We start from the raw sequence: 24,945 nt of genomic DNA, 5'->3' as shown, positions 1-24,945 counted from the left end.
GGTACCGGGGACACAATACCTCCATCAACCCTCCACTGATGGCGGACACCGGGCGCACGTCTAACACCAACATTGCAGTTACAGCCGCAGTTATACGCTTTGCAATAGGGTGACTACTATCGTATTTTGTGGTCATGGCAAACGACTGTTGGACGGTCAATTGTTTTGTGAAAGACTTAGCGGTCTTACGACTTCCCCTCTGGGAAGATGACCGACTAACAGCAGCAGCAGTGGCAGTAGTAGGCGTACCGCTGCAGGATTCCTCGGATGAATCCCGTATTGGAGAGGACTCAGTCTGGCTGCTGACTTGGGCTGCAGGACTCAATCTGATGGAGATCGTGGAGGAAGTTGACGAGGAGGGTGTTGCTGGTGTGTATCCAACTGGACCACGGGATTTAGGTGTCCCTGTACCGATGACGGTCCTAGCCCCAGTTCCTGAACTAACCACTGAACTATGAAGGTTATTCAGGTGACGTATAAGGGAGGATGTCCCTAGGTGGGCAAGATCCTTACCCCTGCTTATTTGAGCTTTACATAAGCTACATATGGCCATACATTGGTTGTCCGGATTTGGATAAAAATAACTCCAGACCGAAGAGGTGCATTTTTTGGTCTTCTGACCCGGCATGACGATGGGCTTTTTCATCCCATGGACATCAGCTGTTTCCCCCCCTGGTGCCTCATTTACAATAACCACATCACCATCCTCATCATCAAGTTCCTCCACAGCGCCAGCTACACAGCTACATCATCAATAGCCTCCTCCCGAGCCACCTCTTCCCGTACAGTGATGGGAAGGTCAGGCTTGACAACCACCAACACCCTTGGACTCGCCTTGGGGATTTGTGATAATTTCTCTTTAGAAGGCAGAGTTGTTTGCTGTTTTGTTGCTGACAGCATAACTCTCTTCAATTTTTTGTAGGGGGGGGGGGGGAGGAGGAGGAGGGCTAAGATCCTTGGGTGAAGATGGACCACTAGTCATGAACACGGGCCAGGGCCTAAGCCGTTCCTTGCCACTACGTGTCGTAAATGGCATATTGCCAACTTTACGTTTCTCCTCAGATGATTTTAAGTTCTCTTTTTGCTTTTTTTTTTGAGCACTTGGGCTTTTTGGATTTTACATGCCCTGTACTAGGAGATTGGGCATCGGGCTTGGAAGACGACGTTGATGGCATTTCATCGTCTATGTCATGACTAGTGGTAGCAGCTTTAGCATTAGGAGGAAGTGGGTCTTGATCTTTCCCTACTTTATCCTCCAAATTTTTGCTCTCCATTATATGTAGCACAAGATACTGCAGAATGTGTGAACTTGGTAATATTGCAGTACCAATGGGCTTATACTGCAGGATTGGTTTTGCAAATTTTGTTGTAATTAAAAAATTTTTAAATTAGTTTTTGGTATTTTTTTTTTATTAACTTTTTTACATTTTTTAAACACTTGGGAATATTGGGGAAATAACTATGTCCTTGAAGCACAGAGCACGGGACACAGGACCACTGGACTGAACAGGACACAGCACACAGGACCCAGCAGCACCACTGAACTCAAAATTGACAGAGCACAGCACACAGCACCACTGGTCTGATACTGCAGAACTAAACAGCACAGCACAGTACTAAACAGCACAGCACGAGATCTACCAGAACAGAGGACCACCTAACATACCCTCCCTCTACCCTGATCAATGCCCGAGTGAAGATGGCGGCGACTAGCGGGGAATTTATAGGTTCCGAGTATCGCAAGATCCGACAGCGGGATTATGACTCAGAGCCTCGGTTTTAAGTTTTCATTTGGCGCCAATACCCGGATCTGTCTCGGATCCGACTCGGATCGGAAAGGTTCGGGTGGGCTCGGATTCACAAAATCGGAGTGCGCTCATCTCTAATAGCAACCCATCAGATTCTAACTATTATTTTTCTTGCTGATGCTGGAAAATGATAGCTAGAATCTGATTGGTTGTTATGGGCAACACCTCCACTTTTCCATTTTGGAAGGCTTGATAATGAAGTGTAGAACAGTTATATGAAATAATGTTTACTAGTTTACACTATTATAAAACTATTGTATTGGCAAAACAAAATGCTGGTATTTTAATAAAAGTTTGCAATCCTGCCTAGATGTTCTTCTCAAAAAGTATACAATGTCTGTGGCACAAAGCTACTTTCACCATTACAGTGCAAGTAATATATTTCTGATGCTGCATGGATACAGATACTCAGTAAATCTGATGGTTTCCTTATGTCCGTTATGTATATAAAGAAGTGCATGTGTCATGGTGGTAAGATATATGGTTTAGTGTAAACTTGACATTCCCATGCAACTCTGTTACAAAGCAAATTAAAGCCTCCTCACTCCATTACAGGTACTGCAAGCCCCTCCCTCACTTTTAGGACAGTGTCCTTATGGGATCTGATACAAGTTAGCTGAGATTCCAGTCAGTTAAGCTGCTGTGATGTCTTGTGTAGAAAAGCACCAGTATACAAAGACCATTTCTGTAGCTCAGGCCTGACATTTACACTGATGATAGAGAAGCATTTCCCTCTTAACATCCAAACTTGCTGCAGAGGGGTAAAAATTAGAGCAGTTTGGAATCTTTCATGTATAATATTCAGCTCAGTAACGCACAGCCTTTGATATATATATTGATATCAAATAGTGGCTGTATTTGCTCTATACAATTGTTAAATAATACTTTTAGATTTTAATGTGCCGTAAACTGGCTATGTATGGGTGTAATATAAACATAGTTTTGTGAGATTGATATACCCCTAGGCTCATATGAATTATTTATTACCAGAAACCTCACTATACACTGCTGGACGAGTATATTTTGATTACTATGAAAAAAAGCTGATGACTCCTATTTTTGAGAGCCTCGGCCCTACTGAGCATGATGAACACATGAATACATATTGTCAGAAGGTGCTCTGACGGTTCAAATGTGCTAATTTAAGGAGGGTGTGAAATACTTTTTGTATTCAGGCTCTATCTTCTGCATGTCCACAATGTTCTTAGTTTTGAAGTGGATGGGGATAGAACAACCTGTAACCAATGAGATCATCAGAATGGTCTCACAGCAGCAGGAGATGAGTTTGATGGTCGTGTGGGAGGCAGTGACCTGTCCACTCCTGTGATTGTATTACTGATGGCAGGGCTGCATGTGACAGGAGCAGTGACATGATGTGAGGAGGGGAATGGAGGAAGCAGGAAGCCACAGACTGAGAGTTATATAGTGGAATGAGCAGTGTCCCCCAGCAGTACAGAGTATATCAGGAGATGAGCGATGTGTTAGTGAGGACAGGGCTGCATGTGACAGGAGCAGTGACATGATGTGAGGAGGGGAATGGAAGCAGCAGGAAGCCACAGACTGAGAGTTATATAGTGGAAGGAGCAGGGTCCACAGCAGCACATAGTATATCAGGAGATGAGTGATGTGTTAGTGAGGACGGGGCTGCATGTGACAGGGGCAGTGACATGATGTGAGGAGGGAAATGGAGGCAGCAGGGAGACACAGACTGAGAGTTATATAGAGGAAGGAGCAGGGTCCTCCAGCAGCACAGAGTACATCAGGAGATGAGTGATGTGTTAGTGAGGACGGGGCTGCATGTGACAGGGGCAGTGACATGATGTGAGGAGGGAAATGGAGGCAGCAGGGAGACACAGACTGAGAGTTATATAGTGGAAGGAGCAGGGTCCCACAGCAGCACAGAGTACATCAGGATATGAGTGATGTGTTAGTGAGGACAGGGCTGCATGTGACAGGGGCAGTGACATGGTGCGAGGAGGGGAATGGAGGCAGCAGGGAGACACAGACTGAGAGTTATATAGTGGAAGGAGCAGGGTCCCCCAGCAGCACAGAGTATATCAGGAGATGAGTGATGTGTCAGTGAGGACAGGGCTGCATGTGACAGGGGCAGTGACATGGTGCGAGGAGGGAAATGGAGGCAGCAGGGAGACACAGACTGAGAGTTATATAGTGGAAGGAGCAGGGTCCCCAGCAGCACAGAGTATATCAGGAGATGAGTGATGTGTTAGTGAGGACAGGGCTGCATGTGATAGGGGCATGGTGCGAGGAGGGGAATGGAAGCAGCAGGAAGCCACAGACTGAGAGTTATATAGTGGAAGGAGCAGGGTCCACAGCAGCACATAGTATATCAGGAGATGAGTGATGTGTTAGTGAGGACGGGGCTGCATGTGACAGGGGCAGTGACATGATGTGAGGAGGGAAATGGAGGCAGCAGGGAGACACAGACTGAGAGTTATATAGAGGAAGGAGCAGGGTCCTCCAGCAGCACAGAGTACATCAGGAGATGAGTGATGTGTTAGTGAGGACGGGGCTGCATGTGACAGGGGCAGTGACATGATGTGAGGAGGGAAATGGAGGCAGCAGGGAGACACAGACTGAGAGTTATATAGTGGAAGGAGCAGGGTCCCACAGCAGCACAGAGTACATCAGGATATGAGTGATGTGTTAGTGAGGACAGGGCTGCATGTGACAGGGGCAGTGACATGGTGCGAGGAGGGGAATGGAGGCAGCAGGGAGACACAGACTGAGAGTTATATAGTGGAAGGAGCAGGGTCCCCCAGCAGCACAGAGTATATCAGGAGATGAGTGATGTGTCAGTGAGGACAGGGCTGCATGTGACAGGGGCAGTGACATGGTGCGAGGAGGGGAATGGAGGCAGCAGGGAGACACAGACTGAGAGTTATATAGTGGAAGGAGCAGGGTCCCCCAGCAGCACAGAGTATATCAGGAGATGAGTGATGTGTCAGTGAGGACAGGGCTGCATGTGACAGGGGCAGTGACATGGTGCGAGGAGGGAAATGGAGGCAGCAGGGAGACACAGACTGAGAGTTATATAGTGGAAGGAGCAGGGTCCCCAGCAGCACAGAGTATATCAGGAGATGAGTGATGTGTTAGTGAGGACAGGGCTGCATGTGATAGGGGCATGGTGCGAGGAGGGGAATGGAGGCAGCAGGAAGACACAGACTGAGAGTTATATAGTCAGGCTTAGTAGCAGAACACTGTGTGCAGTGAGTGTGAGCCAAGAGCTCAATTAAATTGTCCCTGACCCTAAGATTGAGCCCACAGCATGTCATTGTACTGCAAGAGCGCACTCAGGAGCATCTTCAGAACACGGCATCTTTAAAATGGAGATTCGCAAATATCCAATCAACACAAATGATACATAAAGTGCTGTTTTCTGTAATTACAGTCCGTCTACATCATCATACATTAGAGACCGGTGGTGTTTATATACTATTGTGATTCTCTTTATGAATGCCTATTGTGTAAAGCTCCATGATACGTCTCTTAATGTTGCATTATGTAAGAAGAACACGGTCATTTGTGTTTAAAGTAAGAGCTTTGCACCACTGTACTGACTACAGCTAAATGATCTTCCACCTTGTTTGTCTCTGTTACAATACAGCGATGAAGAGGACACGTTTAAAATCCTAGTGGCAACTGACATCCACCTGGGGTACATGGAGAAGGACGCGGTGAGGGGAAATGACAGCTTTGTGACTTTCAATGAGATCCTGAGTCTGGCGAGAGATCATGAAGTAAGTACAGTGTAATTCCCTCTAATGGCCTCTCATGAAAGACAGCCTGGCGGTGAAACAGGTCTCTTCTTATACCATTGTCAGGCATTATCCATTTCTTTGTAATTATCATTAAATTGCTGAAGTCCCAGGGAAGAAAAGAAATGGAGGCTCTCAAGGCTCATAGGGAACAAGTGGCCATTGGATTGTCGTGCGTCATTATCTATATAATGAGGTTTAATGCACAGTAACATGCTGTGCATTATAATTCATTGACACCCTTATATAATAGACAGCCACGGCTGGTCCTAGTTATTTATAAGTGTACAAAGCACAAACAAAATAGCATTTTAAAAGCACAGATGGAACTTTTTTTTTTATGTATGATGAGAAGATATAAAGTAGACGTTGGTAGTCCTATGCCCTGTGGTGGAAATTGTAGATATTGTGATTGTTGACAGTCACCATTTCGGCATTAAATGAGCAATGCCAGCGGGTTTGGTGGTTATACAGTTGCCGTACCCACCAGCACAAAAAACTTTATAAAAAAAAAATGAAAACAGTAATAAAGGTTAAACCCACCCACAAAACACCTAAAAACTTGTTGAGACCTGTAATGTAACAATTCAAAATAGTGTCTTCCTTACATTAACCATATCTTTACCCCACACCCACCGACCAGGGGTGTGGAAGAGCACTAGTGCTTTCAGGACAGGGCTGGGCTTGCAGTTTTTGTTTTTTTGCGGATCCCAACTCCCTAGGGAATCCAGCCCTGTGCTGACCAGCCTGGGGCTGATGGATTTAATAGCAGCCAATTAACCTACCAATATGTTTTTGGAGTCTGGGAGGAAACCGGAGCACACGGAGGAAACCCACGCATCACGGCAGGGGGAGCCACCAGCTCCGGCTGGCAAAACCTAGTGCTGCTTCTAAGGTGTGAGCTCAGTACTAGTGGAGAACTGGTGTGTTTAATGTATTTATTAGTGCTACTGCTAGGAGTCTACAAGGGAACGCAATGTCTTTTTGCAGATTACACAAAAATTTGTAGCAGGGAATATATGAATGCTTAACAAACACATAGGGGTATATTTACCAAACAGCGGGTTTGAAAAAAATGGAGACGTTGCCTATAGCAACCAATCAGATACTAGCTTTCATTTTTTTAGTGCATCCTACAAAATGACAGCTAGAATTTGATTGGTTGCTATAGGCAACATCTCCACTTTTTCAAACCCGCAGTTTAGTAAATCTATCCCATAGTGATTTAGGGGAAATAGAGGAACAGACCAAAATGTGGAATTTTAAATTCAACACATCAAAATTTAAAATAATGCATGTGGAACAACAAATGAATACAGAATGAATGGTGATGTGATGTCCACAACACCAGAGAAAGGGAACCTTGAGTTATAGGACCTGATTCATTCTCATGTTTGTGTAGAGTGTTGTGTATCGTTCTGCACTGAGCATGCCCAGAAACGGAAGTGATGCCATAGAGTGCAGTTGGATCCAATTCATATCTGAACATAAATGTCACTTACGACTACCTATGACTTGAGAGGTGGAGAGGGAAGGGGAGGGCTAATGTAGGCGATGTACAATAACGTTGCTAATACCGCTGTGCAATCATACTTCAGAAGCAGTGTAACGATTTCACCAACGACTGAGAGTCCCGATGAGCATGCAGATTCATGCCTACACATGATTTACCTTCAGATCTGTGCTTTTCATCTTCTATAACAGTGGTTCCCAAACTTTTGCAGTTCGCGGCTCCCTTAGCGTCTCCAAATTTTTTCAAGGCACCCCTCCAAAATAATTATTGAGCAGTCCTGTTTTAGAAGTAGTTGGGTCAAAAAATTATAATAAGTATTTAGGTCAGGACAGAAATACTAATTTAGTTGTTTGCCCCCTCTGCATCCAGACACTCTGCCCTCAGACACTCTGCCCCCTCTGCATCCAGACACTCGGCCCCCTCTGCATCCAGACACTCTGCCCCCTCTGCATCCAGACACACTGCCCCCTCTACATCCAGACACACTGCCCCCTCTGCATCCAGACACACTGCCCCGTCACCCTGTCCCCCCTCCTCTGCAGTCTCTCACGATGTCCCCCTCCTCTGCCCTCTCTCACGATGTCCCCCTCCTCTGCCCTCTCTCACGATGTCCCCCTCCTCTGCCCTCTCTCACGATGTCCCCCCTCCTCTGCCCTCTCACGATGTCCCCCCTCCTCTGCCCTCTCACGATGTCCCCCCTCCTCTGCCCTCTCACGATGTCCCCCCTCCTCTGCCCTCTCACGATGTCCCCCCTCCTCTGCCCTCTCACGCTGTCCCCTCCTCTGCCCTCTCACGCTGTCCCCTCCTCTGCCCTCTCACGCTGTGTCCTCCTCCACTGCCCCCTCTGTCACTCTCCTGTGCCCCTCTGTCACTCTCCTGTGCCCCGCTGTCACTCTCCTGTGCCCCGCTGTCACTCTCCTGTGCCCCGCTGTCACTCTCCTGTGCCACTCTCTTCTGTCACTCTCCTGTGCCACTCTCTTCTGTCACTCTCCTGTGCCACTCTCTTCTGTCACTCTCCTGAGCCACTATCTTCTGTCACTTTCCTGAGCCACTCTCTTCTGTCACTCTCCTGAGCCACTCTCTTCTGTCACTCTCCTGAGCCACTCTCTTCTGTCACTCTCCTGAGCCACTCTCTCCTGTGCCCGGCTGTCACTCTCTCCTGTGCCCCGCTGTCACTCTCTCCTGTGCCCCGCTGTCACTCTCTCCTGTGCCCCGCTGTCACTCTCTCCTGTGCCCCGCTGTCACGCTCTCTCTCACTCCTCTGCCCCGCGCCAAACATAAAAAAAAAACAAAGAACACATAAACTTACCAATCCGTCGGGCGCCGGGACCCAGCAGCCTCCTCTCTCCCGCAGCTGTCACTGAATATCAACGTCAGTAACAAGCTGCTGCGGGGAAGAGGAGGCTGCTGGGTCCCGGCGCCCGACGGATTGGTAAGTTTATGTGTTCTTTGTTTTTTTTTTTTATGTCTGGCTCGCGGCACCCCAGTGACAGCGCCGCGGCACCCCTGGGAGCCGCGGCGCACAGTTTGGGAACCTAGGTTCTATAACCATCTGATGAAAAGACATTGTTCAATCGTTGATCTTGGTTTTTAGGAAGTTTATAAAACCAAATCCACAGATGCGATGTGTTTGTGTACGATAAAACATGATCGTACAAACTCTACATAGGTATGTGCGTATACTGCTGTCTGTTATGTGTGTCTGGAAAGTAGTGTCTAGGGGGAGCTCACGTCCACCCAGATTCAAATCGAAACGTATCTCGTGATAGTACTTACGTGCAAGTTGTATTTGGACATGAGTCAGACCCATAGTGTCAGATGATATGACGGTAAGTGAGCAATGTAACCAAGCTGTGGGGAAATATAGGACGATAGCAGGAAGAGGGAGGTTGAATTGCCCCTTTATAGGTCACTCATAAACCTTTATCCTGAGCACGTAGACTGGTCGTCCTGAAAGGGTGAGTATTAAGGAGGTGGGAGAGAGTTTGAAGGGGACAATATACATATAAGGGGTGAGATGTAAATAGAATTTTTGTCTTCATTAAAACTCCCCTGTGAGGTAGGTTGGAATTCTGTAGCACAGGAACATTTTTCATTTTATATTTGAAATACTGCGGATCTTAATGGCGCTGTACTTATGTATGGATGTGGCTGAACTGCTACATTGGCAATTATTTATGAATCCCAATATTCTGTTTTTTTGCATAGCACAAATGATAGACTTATGAATTTGACATGTCTGGATGTTAGATATCGATATTGCTTTCTGTCGCTTTGTCTCCCTCTGCTGGCCATCATCAAACTTGTTATTTAATTTAGTCTTTCAAGCCTACATCCTTATCATTAACATTTATTTATATATAGCGCCAGCATTCTCCGTAGCATTGTATAATTGAGAACAAACAATTAATTGTTATATGATTGTTAAAAGGAAGTTCAAAATACTGAGATACCATATTTTATTGTGTGTGCTCGGTACAAACAATGTTAGTCACATTTCTCCCTTTGGTGCCCTTGTGAGTGTTTAAAAATGTATTATTATTTTTCAGTATTATAGATAGTTCCTTGTCTAATATTTCATTGTGGTAATCAAACTATTACCTTTTCGGGGATATAATTGTATCATCGTCATGTTAGGCTCAGTCTAGTTTCACTGATTTTATAGTGTTTATATTATTTTCTGATTTTCTCTATTTTCCTTCCACTCAAGGTCCCTTGATTGGTTAGTGCTACTGGTCTTGAAACATACCTGGTGCGAAGTGTCAAAAAATCTGACATATAGAATGTAGCACCTGTACACTCGGGCATTAGAGAAAACTTTGTGCTTTGTTCTCTCCTTTAACTGAGAGTTGAAAGCGTATTCTACTGTCTATCGAGCATTAACCCTCGAGAACACTGCAAAGGGAACGCTTGTCAGTAAGGGTGTGCTTATATGTGGAACAAGACAGATAGTGCTCTCACTGGGGAGAGAACCTTCCTCTTAACAAATAACACTAGTATAATAAATATGAGTACTATCACTCAATATGTGTTAGATTATTATTAGAGGGGGTGCACCACCAACTCAAACAATGGATCAAAGAGGAGGGAGAGGAACAGAAGTCAATGAACATCGAGGGCACTCCAGTTCATGAATAATGATTGTGGTAACATATGACAGGGCCGTAGCCTCTATTGAAAAAAAATACATATTAAAAATTTGTTTAAGGCGAAATATAAGGATAAAAACAAGTAAAGAAGAGATAGACAGAAAATATGTTAAAATAAAAGAACCCTTCAGTGACTGCCGCTTAATAATATAATTAGAGGGAACAGTAGATATGAGTGCTATGACAATGTTCAAATGGGACTAGATTGTCCACATCTATGAATAAAAATGGTGACAACTCTGTGGGGCATATTCAGTTGTTGGCGTTACTGCCTAAAGTAATGCGGCGCGCGCACTATTACCGTCATTACGGTAATAATGCGCGTAAATACCGTTATTACGGTACATTTCACGCTGAATTTCAGCTCGCGGCTCAGGGTGCTGCGAGCTGAATTCCGGCTTAGTATTACCGTAATAACGGTAATCCTTTTTCTGCGGCGGAAAACGCCAACGATTGAATATGCCCCTGTGAGTAAAAGATGACATTCATTTGTAGGCAGAGATTGTATAGACTGGAGTTCGAGTATATGTGTTCTGATTGTGACATAATAGTCATATATTCAGTACCATAGTCTGCCAATGTCTATCTGAGTTGTCAGCTAGCTAGTATTGATATGCTCATAGGACCAAAGGTTACAAAATAGCAACTTGGAGATCTGGAATAAACGATCTCATATGGTCACATAACCCTCTATGTAGATCACCTCAACCTTGTGGGCAGTATAGATAGCCATGCTAAATAAAGGTGAAACGCTCAGCACGGACTGGTATCCAAATACAACTGATGAATATCAGAGAGTAATTGATAGTGGAGCGGAATTATAAAGAGAGGAGGCGTAACGCAGATGAACGGACCTAATCTCTGTGTCGGCAGTCACTTCCTGGAAGTGACGTCACAGATGACGTCACACGTCCCAACGTACGTTTCGCCAGTAGCTTTAACTTGTGCTTTCCCATTTGTATGAGTGTTGTTAAGACAGACTAATTGTAATATAAAGTTATTAATACACTTATAGCAAACAGTTTATTTAATTTATAATACACTTAGAAATTAAAAACAACTGTTAGCTGTAAAACGATGCCCCATCCCTCACTTCCCTATGTCAAATATACCCTGGGCATTATTTAAATAGGCTGTTGGTGTGTGCAGAAGTTCCTGACACTGAGCTCATGTGATCATTAAGAGCCAATGTACAGAAACCTGGCAGCTTAATGATGTCACAGGATGTTTCTCCGGAGCACAGTGAGCATGCTCCTGCCAGTACATGGGGATGTTCCCACTCTCATGAATATTTATAGCTGCCCAAGGGATGGCTAAGGTTCTGCACAGTGGTGAAACTACCATTGGTGCAGCAGGTGCGGTGCCCCGGGGCCCATGGAGTTAATGGGGCACGTTGCACGGGGAACTATCGAGCTGTGGGCCCCGGTTCCCTCCTCCCTGCTTCTCTGCACTAGGGCCCACAGCTCCCTAGTTTCACTTCTGGTCCTGCAGATATGTAAAATGATGATATATAGAAACTATACAGCTGTATCACACAGTAAATGTAACATATATGTAGATTATCATGGGTCTGCTTTAATTAACACTGAACACAGCTGATAAATTAGGAGCCACATTTACTATATGCGCTCTGAGTGGGAGCCAACACTTACAGCTTCTTCTCTCCTCCCTGGCGGTGCATGGTATCCATTTAGTAATGAGTGGGGGATGGTTTGTCCCTACATAGGAGGGTAGGACTTTATTCAGTCAATATGTTTAGCACCTGGAAAGAATAAAATCGAATTATTTATTATTATTATTACCATTTATTTATATAGCGCCACTAATTCCGCAGCTCTGTACAGAGAACTCACTCACATCAGTCCCTGCCCCATTGGAGCTTACAGTCTAAATTCCCTAACACACACACACAGACAGACAGAGACACAGACAATGTCAATTTGTTAGCAGCCAATTAACCTGCCAGTATGTTTTTGGAGTGTGTGAGGAAACCAGAGCACCCGGAGGAAACCTACGCAAACACGGAGAGAACATACAAACTCCTCACAGATAAGGCCATGGCCGGGAATTGAACTCATGACCCCAGTGCTGTAAGGCAGAATTGTTAACCACTGAGCCACCGTGTCTAATGCACGCCTGTCACCAATACAGACACAAATCTCATATATTTTATCCTTTGCTTTATCTCTGTTTAAGGACCAGCTTATATTTATCCCAAGTGTGTTTACGTTCCCCTATTGTATTAGATTTCCCCACCTCCATTGGAAGTCTATTTCGGCTATCTACTACCCTTTGGATAGAGTAATCCTTACTCATATTTCCCCTAAATCTGCCACCCCCCAGTCTTAGTGCACCTCCCCTTCCTCTGTAGAATAATTTTTTCCTGCACTTTGTTAAAACCTTTGTTATACTTGAAGACTTCTATCATACCCCCTCTTATCTACTCCTAGCTATTCATGTTGATTTCCTGCAGACTTTCCTGCCAAGTTTTCTGATGCTGACCATGCACCTTTTTATTAATTCTTCTTTGCCCATCCCTAATTTATTCATGTACTTCTGGATATATACCTAAAACCTATCTAGTGGCATCTTATAGAATAAATGAGGCCAAGAGTTGTGTATAAAGAAAGAAAAAAAAGTGACAAAGATATGGTTAAAGACTAAATTTTTATCCTCAGAATATTTAAGAAAGTTCTCTTTTGTATCCAGTTATTTCTTCATATATTTCTGGAACTAAAATTGTTGCATCAAACTCTGTCCTCCTTGTACCACAAAGATGACCCATGATGTATGATTCAGGTGTAAATTCAGGGTTTATTTATTACAGGCCGGTGTAATCCTTTGATTCTACAGTGTGATGTGCCTCATTCCAGTCTCCAATGGTTACGTGAACAGGCTTTTTATTACAGGACTTCCCAAACGTATTCAATTCAAAAATGGATTAATCAGTGTGGGAATCCATTATATACACTTTGTGTCATGAATTATTAGTCATTACAATAACCATACAAATCCCACTTTATTCAATCATTCTTATGGCAGAGAAATAGTTCAATATGACATCTAATTCAAATGTGTTTCCTGTGTGAAGTCAGGATTCTTAGTGTCATCCCCACCTCACTCTATTTGCTATAATTCCCTCTCTCTGTGCATACTAGCATCTACCTTGCCTTCCCTATTGCTTTACTACAAGGTCTGCCTACCTTTAATGCGCATGAAATAGTGACTCCTCGAACCCTTTCCTCCTCATTTCTCATTTTTGTGCCTATATTCTATGTAATTGTAACACTTCATGCCTTTTCTCTGTAATTGGATCGCAACAGGGTTTGATGAATCCAGCACCTATCTGAAAACGAGAGGTGACTCTCAATCTATTTCTTCCCGTTAAAATACTTTTATAACTCTATATTCAGCATTTGGGTTGTTCATTGATCTTCAGTTGCCACATGCTAGACCATTCCTCTAATCCACCTCGCTCATCAATCGTTTTGCCCACCGGGTAGAGCGAGCAGTGGTATTGATATCCAAAAAGTTATATTATAACTGCGAAAACACGTTTTAATGAAGCTTAACCTACATGGTGGAGCTCAGGAGAAACGTAGATAGTTCAGCAAGAATACACGCAGGAGCACAGGGTCACAATGGAAAAAGCTTTCGCTGTAATCTAATCCAATGCAAGCGTTTTATAGAAACACTTGAAATTTAAATGCTTGCTGGTGAATATCTTGGAAAGTGGAGGTACAGTGTACAAACCGTATCTATTAATATCCATCATAACGGTGGCATGATTGAGGAAAGTATTTGTAGTCCTATTCATTAGGCTTTAAATGTGGGCATAAGACTCCATTAAGTTGACACAGTCATTATAAGGTTTTTATCTTGGATACAGGCACCAAAATGCACTTTATATATTGGTTGTGTCATACACATAAACAGGGCCAGTGATGTCACAGTAGCTCAAGTAACTGCATTCCCGGCATTCTGAACTGCAGGGCTCAATCCTAAAGGTGTTGTATGAGCTTTAGCTGTCTATAACAGAGTAGGGTAATTTGTCTTTATGCCTATCATGTGGGGACGGGAGATTGGCTGCAGTAACTTTGGCAAATGTTCCTCTAGAACCACTTTTCTAACCTATCTACTTATGGAGATGACTCTTTCAATATTTTTTTTTTTTACATTTTTAACAGATTCCTATCAGAAGTCAATAGGTCAAATTGTCCTTTCATACATCTGCTTAGACCACCAGCCTATTTACGGCTAGTGAGTTTTTGAGTTTTTGAATCCATATATCTATATATTACAAAACTACAAGCTTTACAAAGAAATTAATACATTTTATAAGATATACCTTAACTAAAAGAAAAATAAATAAAGGGGTGGGGGTCAGAAATGGTGTCTCGAGTCATACAAGTGATGTTGTCTGCAAACCCTATTAAGCTTCTGTTAAACGAGCGGCGTTGCAGAGGGCAGGGGTGAGCTATAGGAAGACCAGAGTTCCCAGATTCTTTTATTAGCGTCCTACTTGATCAACAAAAAGATCTGGATATGATCTAGTTTGTTAACCAGTTGTACGACCCAATGATCTATGGCCAATGTGGCTGCTGGCAAAATAAGAGTGATTAGTCTCCTTGTCGGACTGGAGGGTAAGGTAGGAATTCAGGGAAATTAGCCAAATTAACCACCAGGGGGTAAATGTATCAAGCTGAGAGTTTTCCGGCGGGTTTGAAAAACCAATCAGATTCTAGATATTATTTATTTAGTACATTCTACAAAATGACAGCTAGAATCTGATTGGTTGCTATAGGCAACATCTCCACTTTTCAAACACTCCGGAAAACTCTCAGCTTGATACATTTACCCCCTAGGTCACTGAGCCAGTCGTGTAGTAAATCCTGCCCCAAATTCTGCTAACCTTTGGCTTGACTGCGACATGGTTCCCTCCTGTTCACATCCCCTAGAGCAGTGGATCCCAAATTTTCTCAGTTCGAGGCACCCTTAGGGTTCCCATCATTTTTTCAAGGCACCCTTAAGCCAAAACTATTACCAAGTAGTGCCCAGGCTTGTTTACCACCAGTCCTGGCTACGGCACCCCTGTAAAATTGCCGCGGCAACCCACGGATCCACGGCGCACAGTTTGGGAACCAGCGCCCTAGAGCATAATTAGATGCAGAGTAGGCTAAAGCTGTGATCCTGGATTGAAGCATGAATCACCTACCTAAAACTGTGTATCCCACTTCCAAGTAACTGGTGTTAGTTGTGCTCCTCCATAGTTTGCTAAATTTTGCCTCATTCTTCTGTTTGTAAGGAAATTCCCAGCACCCTGCATGGTGGTAATCATGGTGGTCTATCAGAAGCAGTAACTAGAATATTGTAAAGGACAAAGCTTGTTCCCACTCTGCTAGGGTTTTGAATACAGAATGCTCATATGAAGTAAGGACGGTGGAAGCCACCTTTTCAAGAACAGATAAAAAGATGTATCTATAAATACAGGAATGGAAAATATGAGGTTAATATTTATTTAGTCTGTTCCAATCCCAGAGTGGCAAAGAATATGAGACGAATGGGCACAGAGCTGGTCTAGCTTGGTCATGTTCAGACTTATAGGCCAGAGCTTGTCGATACCCACATTTGGATGGGCGGCTCAGGTCTAAATTGCTGTTGTAAGGATTAATTACATATTTCGCTTTCCTGCTTAGGTACTCAATGGGTACGGAGAATAAGGCTTCTTTTTATATTAGAATGTATTTAACTATGATGAGTTGCAAACGACTTGGAGAACTACACATTCCATTTGATTCGCAGAGAAATGCTCATTATTTTTTATCATAACCACTGTTGCTGAGTTATGTTTGCTTGTTATTCATAATGTTATGTCCATATTAAAAATAATTGCAATTGCTGTCCTAAGCAGAATTTATCTTGTACCATGCAAGCGTCTATAAAATAACAACAATATTTGATGCTATATAAAATCTGCATTGTTTTTAGTGGGGGAGCTATCCGAATTGCAGGTGGACTCTGTGTCTCTGTGTGTAACAATGCTCTTTAACTAATTTCCTTTATTTTTTGCTTTCAGTAACGGACCTTCTTATCATACATAACATCTGCAATTGTCTTGCTAATTTCCCTGATCATTAAGATCATTGTGGAGGATTACAATATTTCATAATGTTAGGAATTCCTAAAATCAATCTCAATTTGAAACAGTAAAGGTATTAATTAATTTCATATAGGTCTTCCCCACATGAAAGTTAACAGTGACAATTTATGTTTCTAACATCAAGAAGTGGTATTTGAAGAGTTGTAGATAAATATGTTATCCTAAGAGTATATCGTCTTAAGTGAATTCATTCTCCCCAACCAAGTTAGTGTATGATCTGTCCTATATCACGCTGTTATCTTTGGCTGAAGTCTAATACCCAAATATTTATCATTTCCAGCGAAAGTCTGTGTTTAATAATTTATTAATCACTGTGTCTAAAAGGTGAATATTATTGGCTTTTTAAATGTTTTGCTGGTAAATTATTGACCTGAGGCCTGCAGACCTCAAGGTGATCCTAAGTTTAGTAAGGGACATTAGCAGATGGCTGAACCCGTTCGATACTGAGCCTATTTTGGCATATTTCGGGCTGGTCACATTCCAACATCATTATAAGTCATTCCTTTTTGCGGTACCCACACAAATTACACCTTGTTTTTTCAGAATACATTGAGTTTTCAGAAAACATCTTTAGTTTGCTTATACCTCGTGTCACAGCAAAGAAAATCTACTGAAAGTGGTCAAACAAGTGTTACCTGCCCTTGAAATTGATAATGCTTTTTTTTTGTTGTTGTTAGTATATTGCTCGGTCTTCAATGAAATACATAGAATGCGTAGTATTTAGGTAGCTCTACAAGGCATAACATTTTGAAAAGTAGACAAACTCCCTAATCAAATAAGCGTTCCTCTGAGTCTATTGAAGCCACGTTGGGAGAGATTTGGGCATTATAACCCCCCATCTCTGGTCTGCTTGTTACCAGAAAATAACCGCTAATGGGGTACCTCATTTGAAACTCTCCTCTTTTTAAACAAGGGTGCCCCTGCTTCTCTAGATGCCAGAATGTGGGCATTACAAAACACCTCCCTCATCCTGGGCTCCTTAATGTTTTCTGTAGTGTAGGGTATTTGGTGATCACCAGTCAATACTAAAGGGCCATATTATTTGAAAGATGGGACTCCCCTCTTTCATTTAAGGGTGACTGATTTTTTTTTAAACCAAGATGCGAGAGATCTGTGTCCTCTTTCCCCATCCCTGGATTTCTTGATTATTTCTGTAGTGTAGGGGGTTATTGTCTGGTGATCACACAATGATTACCAGACAATAACTATTAATAACTATTGACAATAACTATAACCTCTTTCAAAGGTTGGGGCTCCTGAGTTTCTAGGTGCCAGGATGGGAGAGGTATGGCACTTTTAGAATTGGGGATTGGGCATTCTTGTCTCCCCCCTCTCGCTATCACAAAGTGATTTCCTGTAGTAGAAAGCTTTAGTGTCAAAAGCATTTCATACAGTGACATTTCTGGAATGCTTAGGAAAAGATAGTAGTCTTAAGTTCATACTATCCTCAATTCCCTTTTCACTACAATAAACCTGACATGGTGGCAGTGATGCTGTTAAGTTTGTAACTTTGTTGCAACAATGTTGCTGCACTTTTCACAACAGTTAACTCTTAATGTTGTGGATTTAAAAATTGTACATATTCTTTAATACTGAAATGGCAATTGTAAATCTATATTGCAAATTGTGGCCTATAAGAAATAAGGTACCCCCTACTTTTAATTATTACTGATATTAGACGTGATCTCGGAGCGATTTATATGGTCTCTTCATTATGTTCTTATATCTTTATAGTTTGTAGTAAGGGTTATTTGTACACCTATCTTTAGAATATGTGAATAATGATATCATCCCTTGAAGAAACACTTTCAGTTAGAAATGATGTTTATATACATACTCACCTTGGCTTTTGTGATATATGTTAAATGTAATATTGTCCTTTATATATGGCTTTTATAGTATCATTCTTATGCACTAGCCCCATATGTAATCTACATGAGCTATGACTATAGAACAAATACAGGCTTTTTTTAAATGAATTTTAATAACATAATTTAAAGAGCAAAGAATTTTAACTCATAGCAACCGGCAGAGAATAAGAGCACCTTGTAGCTCAGCGGTAGGCAACAGGCGGCCCTCCGAGCCTTCACCTGCGGCCCCCAGCTCCCTCCTGCTTTATTGTCAGATGTGTTTGTTATAGCTTGTAAGACATGCCTGCTGATACCTTATTACAGATAGATATCTCTTTCTTTCATTACCTGTATTGTAGTTGTTTATTACTGAGATGAAGGGCAGTGGGCGTCCCTTTGTGAAGACAAGAGGTCCGCATTAGGTGGCCCCCGAAGTGTATCAGGTTGCCCATCACTGATCTAGCTAGCTATGTGCTGGTGACAATGTACAGAATGCAGACTGGGGTGGTGGACAGAGGAGAGCAGAGCAAACATGGCTATTCAGTGCAAAGGCAGATCATCATCATTTATTTATATAGCGCCAACATATTCCGTAGCGCTTTACAATTGGGGACAAACATAGTAAACTAATAAACAAACTGGGTAAAACCGACAAAGAGATAAGAAGGTCCTGCTCGCAAGCTTACAATCTATGGGACAGTGGGAGTTTGATACACGAGGTTAAGTCTACATTTTGCATTTTGGCCCAGCCAGACTACAAAGGTAAAAGTGACTCATAAGCTAAATGATCCTGTCACACAACAATGTTGGTCAGGGGGTAGTTGTCTTGTGTGAAATTGTGTAACGGGTGGTAATAGGGTAATGTGGTGAGGTTAAGAGGATGGTAGAGGAATATTATAAGCTTGTCTGAAGAGGTGGGTTTTCAGAGAACGCTTGAAAGTTTGTAGACCAGAGGAAAGTCTTATTGTGCGAGGGAGAGAATTCCATAGAGTGGGTGCAGCCCAAAAAAAGTCCTGTAACCGGGAAATGGGAGGATGTAATGAGGGTGGAAGAGAGACGCAGATCTAGTGCAGATGCTTTGTCATTACTCAGAAAAGAAAAATACACACACACAGGGTTTCAAATTTTGCTTGTCAAATAAAAAGTATAACAGCTTCTACCAAGCAATGTTCCATCCTCTAAATATATGCTATTAGCTACACTTGTTCCGTGTATCTTTTTACCCGAATGTAATTGATGTCTCCTGCAACAGAACGCGCTTTAGATAATGCACTCTCTTTGACTAAAAGAACACAAGAATAGGCTGTTTGATGGTTTGTATCCTATAATTTTTTTCTAATTTTCTTTTTTTTTCGTGTGAGGAGATTTTTGCTGAACAGTTGTTGCGATGTGACTCAGGATGAATAGCAGCTATCTTTTAGAGGAACGCTTTGATTGTATTGTCAGTGTATTTTGTTGTATTTTCATTATTTGAATGCTCTTTTTTTATGTATTAACTGTTCACGCTCAGAGGGGAAAATATTTGTGATGTCCTAAAATTCGTGTACTTTCAAATGGAATTTTGAAAACTTCTTGGGATTTGTGTAGTTTAAAGTGCCCAATCCTTGCAGCAGTAGATTTCTACACATTGTATATTATCGGGAGTAACCATCTTCCCTGCAGTCTGTCTATGGTGACAGTGTGTGACCGACCGTCACTTGCTGTATATATACAAAGTAGAGACGGGCATGTGTGTTCTAGGTATAATAGCAGGACAAGAGAATAGATTTTCCTAATTTTAAGATTTTTAGTTCTAAGGAAACTCATTTCTTCCTGGGTTGTGTCACCATATGGAGGTCATATGCCTCTTTCTGTATTTAACACAACACCAAATTATCCTTCTGTTTATCTTTGCCCAGGTTGACTTTTTGCTGCTCGGTGGAGATCTCTTTCACGACAACAAGCCCTCCAGGAGGACCCTGCACACATGTATGGAGCAATTCAGAAAATACTGCATGGGCGACCGGCCAGTCCAGTTTGAGGTTCTCAGTGACCAATCTGTTAATTTTAGCTATAGCAAGTAAGTGTATCATAAGATGTGTGTCTAATTAGTAAATAATTTCCTTCTTATTCTACATAACATTGCCTTCATACTTATATTATAGGAACAATGAGAACATAGCCAACACCAGAGGTAGGTCATGTCCAAATGAATCTGCTGCCACCAGCAACTATAGGCACTTTGTTCTCCTCATTATAGCAGTTATCCTTGTTCTAGTTGACAATAAAGTATGGGGGTTACATGTAGCCAAAGGACCATACACAAACATGCAATCTCTTGATTGGTCCCCATCCCCCCTAATATTCGGACAATGAGAGGAACCAAGGAGCTCCAGGCTCAGACTAGGGGAAAAGTCAAGTTTAGTAAAAATCTTTTCTGTATGTTGTAGTGCATTGGCACACGCCTATGGAAGTTTGTGTTTGGGTAACTGGAGAGTGGATAACTGGGCATCCCTTCCCGTCTGCCCTGGTTCCTGCTGCCTCTGGTGAAGAAGAGATTCTGTATGCATTGGCATGCTCTAGGTCTCGTACACACGGGTTCACCAATAGTATGATGAGTGGAGATGTGTTCCAACGCCTGCTGTTTGTAATCGGAACGTTCTAAAGATCAAGGATCCTGGAGGCCACAGGAGAGTTCTCATGGCCCAGACCCCATCCAGCATAGACACCTGCGGTCCTGAGGGAGGGCTCTCTAAAGGAATTAGTGGGCTATAATATTCTGTGCTTACTGTGCATTTCAATACATCTCAGCGAATCCTACTACCAGTGAGCTCTTACACCTCGGAATAATTTTCTTACTCCACCTGTGGTGTGTGTTTACACTTTCAGTTTTTTCCCTCTTTTTGCCTTCGCTGTTACCCCATTAGCTGAATGACCATTGCAAAGTAATTATCTACCTACTATACTATGTTTCTACTCTCAGATATGGTTTTGCTTTGTGAGATTTCTTCAATCTCCAGCCCATTTGACTCCTGCTGGAATATGTTTGTGTTTTAAGGGTACTTTTCTGCCACCATGAAGGATTGACTATGGAGTCCTTGCATTCACCAAAACCACTTATTAATGTTTCACAATTAAATCACATATACATGCAGCCTGAGCCTCACTTGGCTTCGTAAATTCACAAAGAATCACAGAGAATATGCTAGATTAAATGTATTTAATCCAAAAAATGTTTCCAATGCTTAAGTACAAAACAGTTAATAGCAAGACTTTCAAAATAGGTTGCACAAATCAGTTTCAGAAATAAAATAGAAAATAAAACCAGAGTCACTAACTTACTAGTTTAAGACTTGGCAGGAGAGGAATACACTTTGGGAAAGATGGCACACTCCAACCTAGATACAGTAGGTCTGCTCATAGAATGAACAACATTACTCTGTAAGGCAGCTGATTATAATTTCTCACATTCCTCTCACCCCCACCTTTGGAAAATTAACTTTCCCAATGTCATGGCATTTCCCAGAATGACACAGTGCTTTCAAAAGGAGTTATTTATTTCCTGAGATATATGTCGGGCATCTCACAGGGCTGGATTTCTCACCTCTTTGTTTTGCCTGGCTGGTCAGACTGTTTACCCAAACTCTGTAAAGCCTCAGAGATGTTATCTATCTGGCCTGGTTACTTTCAAAAGACTCTTGACACTTGCACAGGTCAAACTCATGTCATCCGGCAAAGCATGCTTGTAACATAAAATACACACGGGCATACATGAATATTCAGGGGAAAGTAATAATCAGTGATTAGGTGCGATACATAATCCTCACAAGCAGTATATGAAGTCTTTTACTGTTTGTACTCTGCACAGAATATCCTTTTTCTTTTGTTTTGTGATACCTTTATTATGCTTTCCTGTTTGTGTGGATTTTTTGGAGTTAGTGCGATAATTAAACTTCAATCGATACTGCTACAGACTACATAGTTTTATTTTTATGTTGATCCCTCCCTGAGTGTTCTGCTTTCTCGCATCTCTTTGGATACATTGGAATCAGAGGGACAAAGAAAATGTGAATTATATCTGCAATTGATGCCCCTCAATGATGGGTTGGGTTTGGCTGAATTTAAAGGATGCAGCCAACCAAATCCGAATCCTGAATTTGGTGTGATTTTAATGCCCAGATACACACTCTGTGCACCCTGTTGAACGCCTTCCTTGCATTCAAGGGCAGGAACAGAGAAGGTGCTGCAAGTGTCACAACTATGTGAATCAAGTTGAGGAAGCGATCCATCTGAAGCCTGTGTGACGTTCACAAAACCAACCTGATTATTTTTGATTGGGTTAGTTAGAATGTGCATCAGTCTAGAGGTAAGTTAGTTCCGCACACAACTGCAGTGAGTACAGAAATGTGAGGTTCATATGGATGATCACTGTCTTTGGCAATGTTACAATGACTTCTTCTGTTGTTTTCTATGGGAAATGAAAATTATTTTAGCTTTGTTAAATACATACAAAAGTACAAGTCCAACATGGGGTCAACACTTTGTAAAGTTTTTTCGCACTAGTAATTTATGAAACCATCTTTGCCTGGGGTCTAATGAGATTTCAATAACATTTTCATGTGTTACATTTCTGTTACCTGACAGCCTCGAGTTCAGTAGTGGTAAATTAGCTTTTTATAGACGTTAGGTAAAGTTAGTGGCATTAGGTTGTTGAATAGAAAGATTATTTTTTGTGTAATTGAAGGAATCACAATAAATAATTGTCTTTGTTTACTTGGGTTATATGCCTTTTGCTTTAGGGAGGATAGGATTATATAAAACAGATTTCAGGATTTGTTCATTTAGAGGCTAATAGGGACCTTGTCTTATCTTGGCTGTAATGTGTCACTTTAACTTATTTAATATTCATTCACACATTTATGCAGTTGTTGGTTACGGATAGAAATTTATTTGCTAAATTGAGAACTGGGAAGTTGTTTCTTATGCTCAGTTCACTTTACTGCCCCGGCAATGTCCCGGGTATATGAGCCTGTGATATTGCCGGGTGTCAGAGCCTCCCACCCCGGCAAATTCCCAGGTTGACCGGATTCACACTGAATCCGGGTCTGCCCTGGTCTCCCTGGCAACATCACAAGAGGAGCTTTGATTGGCTACTCTTGTAATGTTGATTTTTTTTTTGTTTTGTTTTATAACTTTCAATAGTATTCGGTGAGACCCGGGTTGAAAAACAAAAAAAAAAAAAAAGAAATTTGTACCAGATTTAGATCTATTGCTCAGTAGGTCTGGTGCCAGTTGTAAAATAAAATAAAAAATGGCAGACACTATGACCATGGAGTATATAGTAGGTGGACCTGGAGCTAGGGCATCTCAATAGTTAAACCATTTAGTGTGTAGAACCTCCCCTATTTAGATACTTCCTTTTGGAGCTAACTTCAGTTTATTTTGTGACCTTTGGAGTAGGGTATCTTTTAATAGAGGCTCTTGTCCTATATTTTTATATAGGTTTTTTTCAACCTGCATGTTTTTTGTTTTTTTTACTTTATTTAAAAAAACAAAACAAAAACTACCTCAAGGACTCTTCCAATGGACTTTAGTCAGTGGAGGTCGTTGACTCTAGTCAACAGAGGTGTTGCTGGGACATTGACGAGAGTCAATGTCCCAGCAACACCTCCGTTTTATTATTTTTATTTTCATACTATTAGTATATTTAATTTTTATGCAACTTTAAAGCTTTGAATTGCAAAGGAATTGAATTATCAATAAAAAACTAAACAGTAGTGGAAAAGGTGACATGATTTTGGTAATGGCTGAATAAACTATTCAAATGCATTGGCCTAACATTAGCCTGATCTCTTCTATTATCTGAGTGACTACTAAGGGTGCATTAACCCATACATCTCATTATCTGATATCCGTGTCGGTTTGATGTTAGGAGGCATTACTTCAATTACCTTATATATTCCTTGTCAGAAGACAACATTTTCTGAGTAATTTAACCGTGTAATTATCTGTTCCCCATGTGTCATCAGCCTGGATAAGTTATGCATTTTAATGTTAAGATTATTGTTTTTCTGTCTGACTAATGAGGGCATATATGTCAGTCTTGCTAAATGCAGTTTTGCATCTCTGCCCTCTGTTGAGAACGCGAGGGGTAATCATTATAGATGATAATTAGGGGTCTATTTCTAATAATGAGGGTTTTTTCACTGACAATAACGATTGTGACCTTTTTGTCTATTGACAGAGCCAAGATATAGTTCTCTTTTCAAACTGGTGTCGCTCAATTATTTATGAAACTGGTCTTAGAGCTCACTACACTCTTTTCTCTAAACACTAAGGGGACAGGTTGTGTCCTTTTACCCTTGCCCGTAGAGCTAAACTACCGAAAAAAAATAATTTTTTTTTTATTTTATTGGTTCGGTTGCTTTGTTTTTAAAATGCAAAATAAACTCCTTTCAAAATAAGGAATCTCATTTTGCAAATGTTCTATCCAGATTTCAATGGCAACCAGCCTTGTAGCTGTTGTAACTCACAGCGACCAGTTTTTCTACTAGCGTTCAAAACACAAACAAATTAATTTTTGCTATGGGTTACCAGACCGTTATCTGATGCATCATACACAGTACGTGCTCAGTCATGCTCACGAGGAATGTCTGTATTGCACTGGCTGCCACTTCGATTTAGGCGCAAAAGTAAGGGTCAGGTTGTCC

The 24,945-nt window shown here is 41.9% G+C and overlaps 1 protein-coding gene across 3 annotated transcripts in view; it reads left to right on the top strand.

Moving 5' to 3' along the window:
- The window catches only part of MRE11 (MRE11 double strand break repair nuclease), a 187,855-nt gene that overhangs the window by 10,519 nt on the left and 152,391 nt on the right, over positions 1 to 24,945 (top strand). For all 3 annotated transcript variants that reach the window (XM_075198742.1, XM_075198743.1, XM_075198744.1), the window contains exons 3-4: positions 5,434 to 5,566; positions 20,155 to 20,315. In XM_075198742.1, coding sequence (XP_075054843.1) covers positions 5,434 to 5,566; positions 20,155 to 20,315 — 294 coding nt within the window. The remainder of the gene's footprint in view (positions 1 to 5,433; positions 5,567 to 20,154; positions 20,316 to 24,945) is intronic.

The sequence above is a fragment of the Mixophyes fleayi genome, chromosome 2, assembly GCF_038048845.1.
Source record: "Mixophyes fleayi isolate aMixFle1 chromosome 2, aMixFle1.hap1, whole genome shotgun sequence".
Classification (NCBI taxonomy): Eukaryota; Metazoa; Chordata; class Amphibia; order Anura; family Limnodynastidae; genus Mixophyes; species Mixophyes fleayi.
This window is presented reverse-complemented; position numbering and strand designations above follow the sequence as displayed.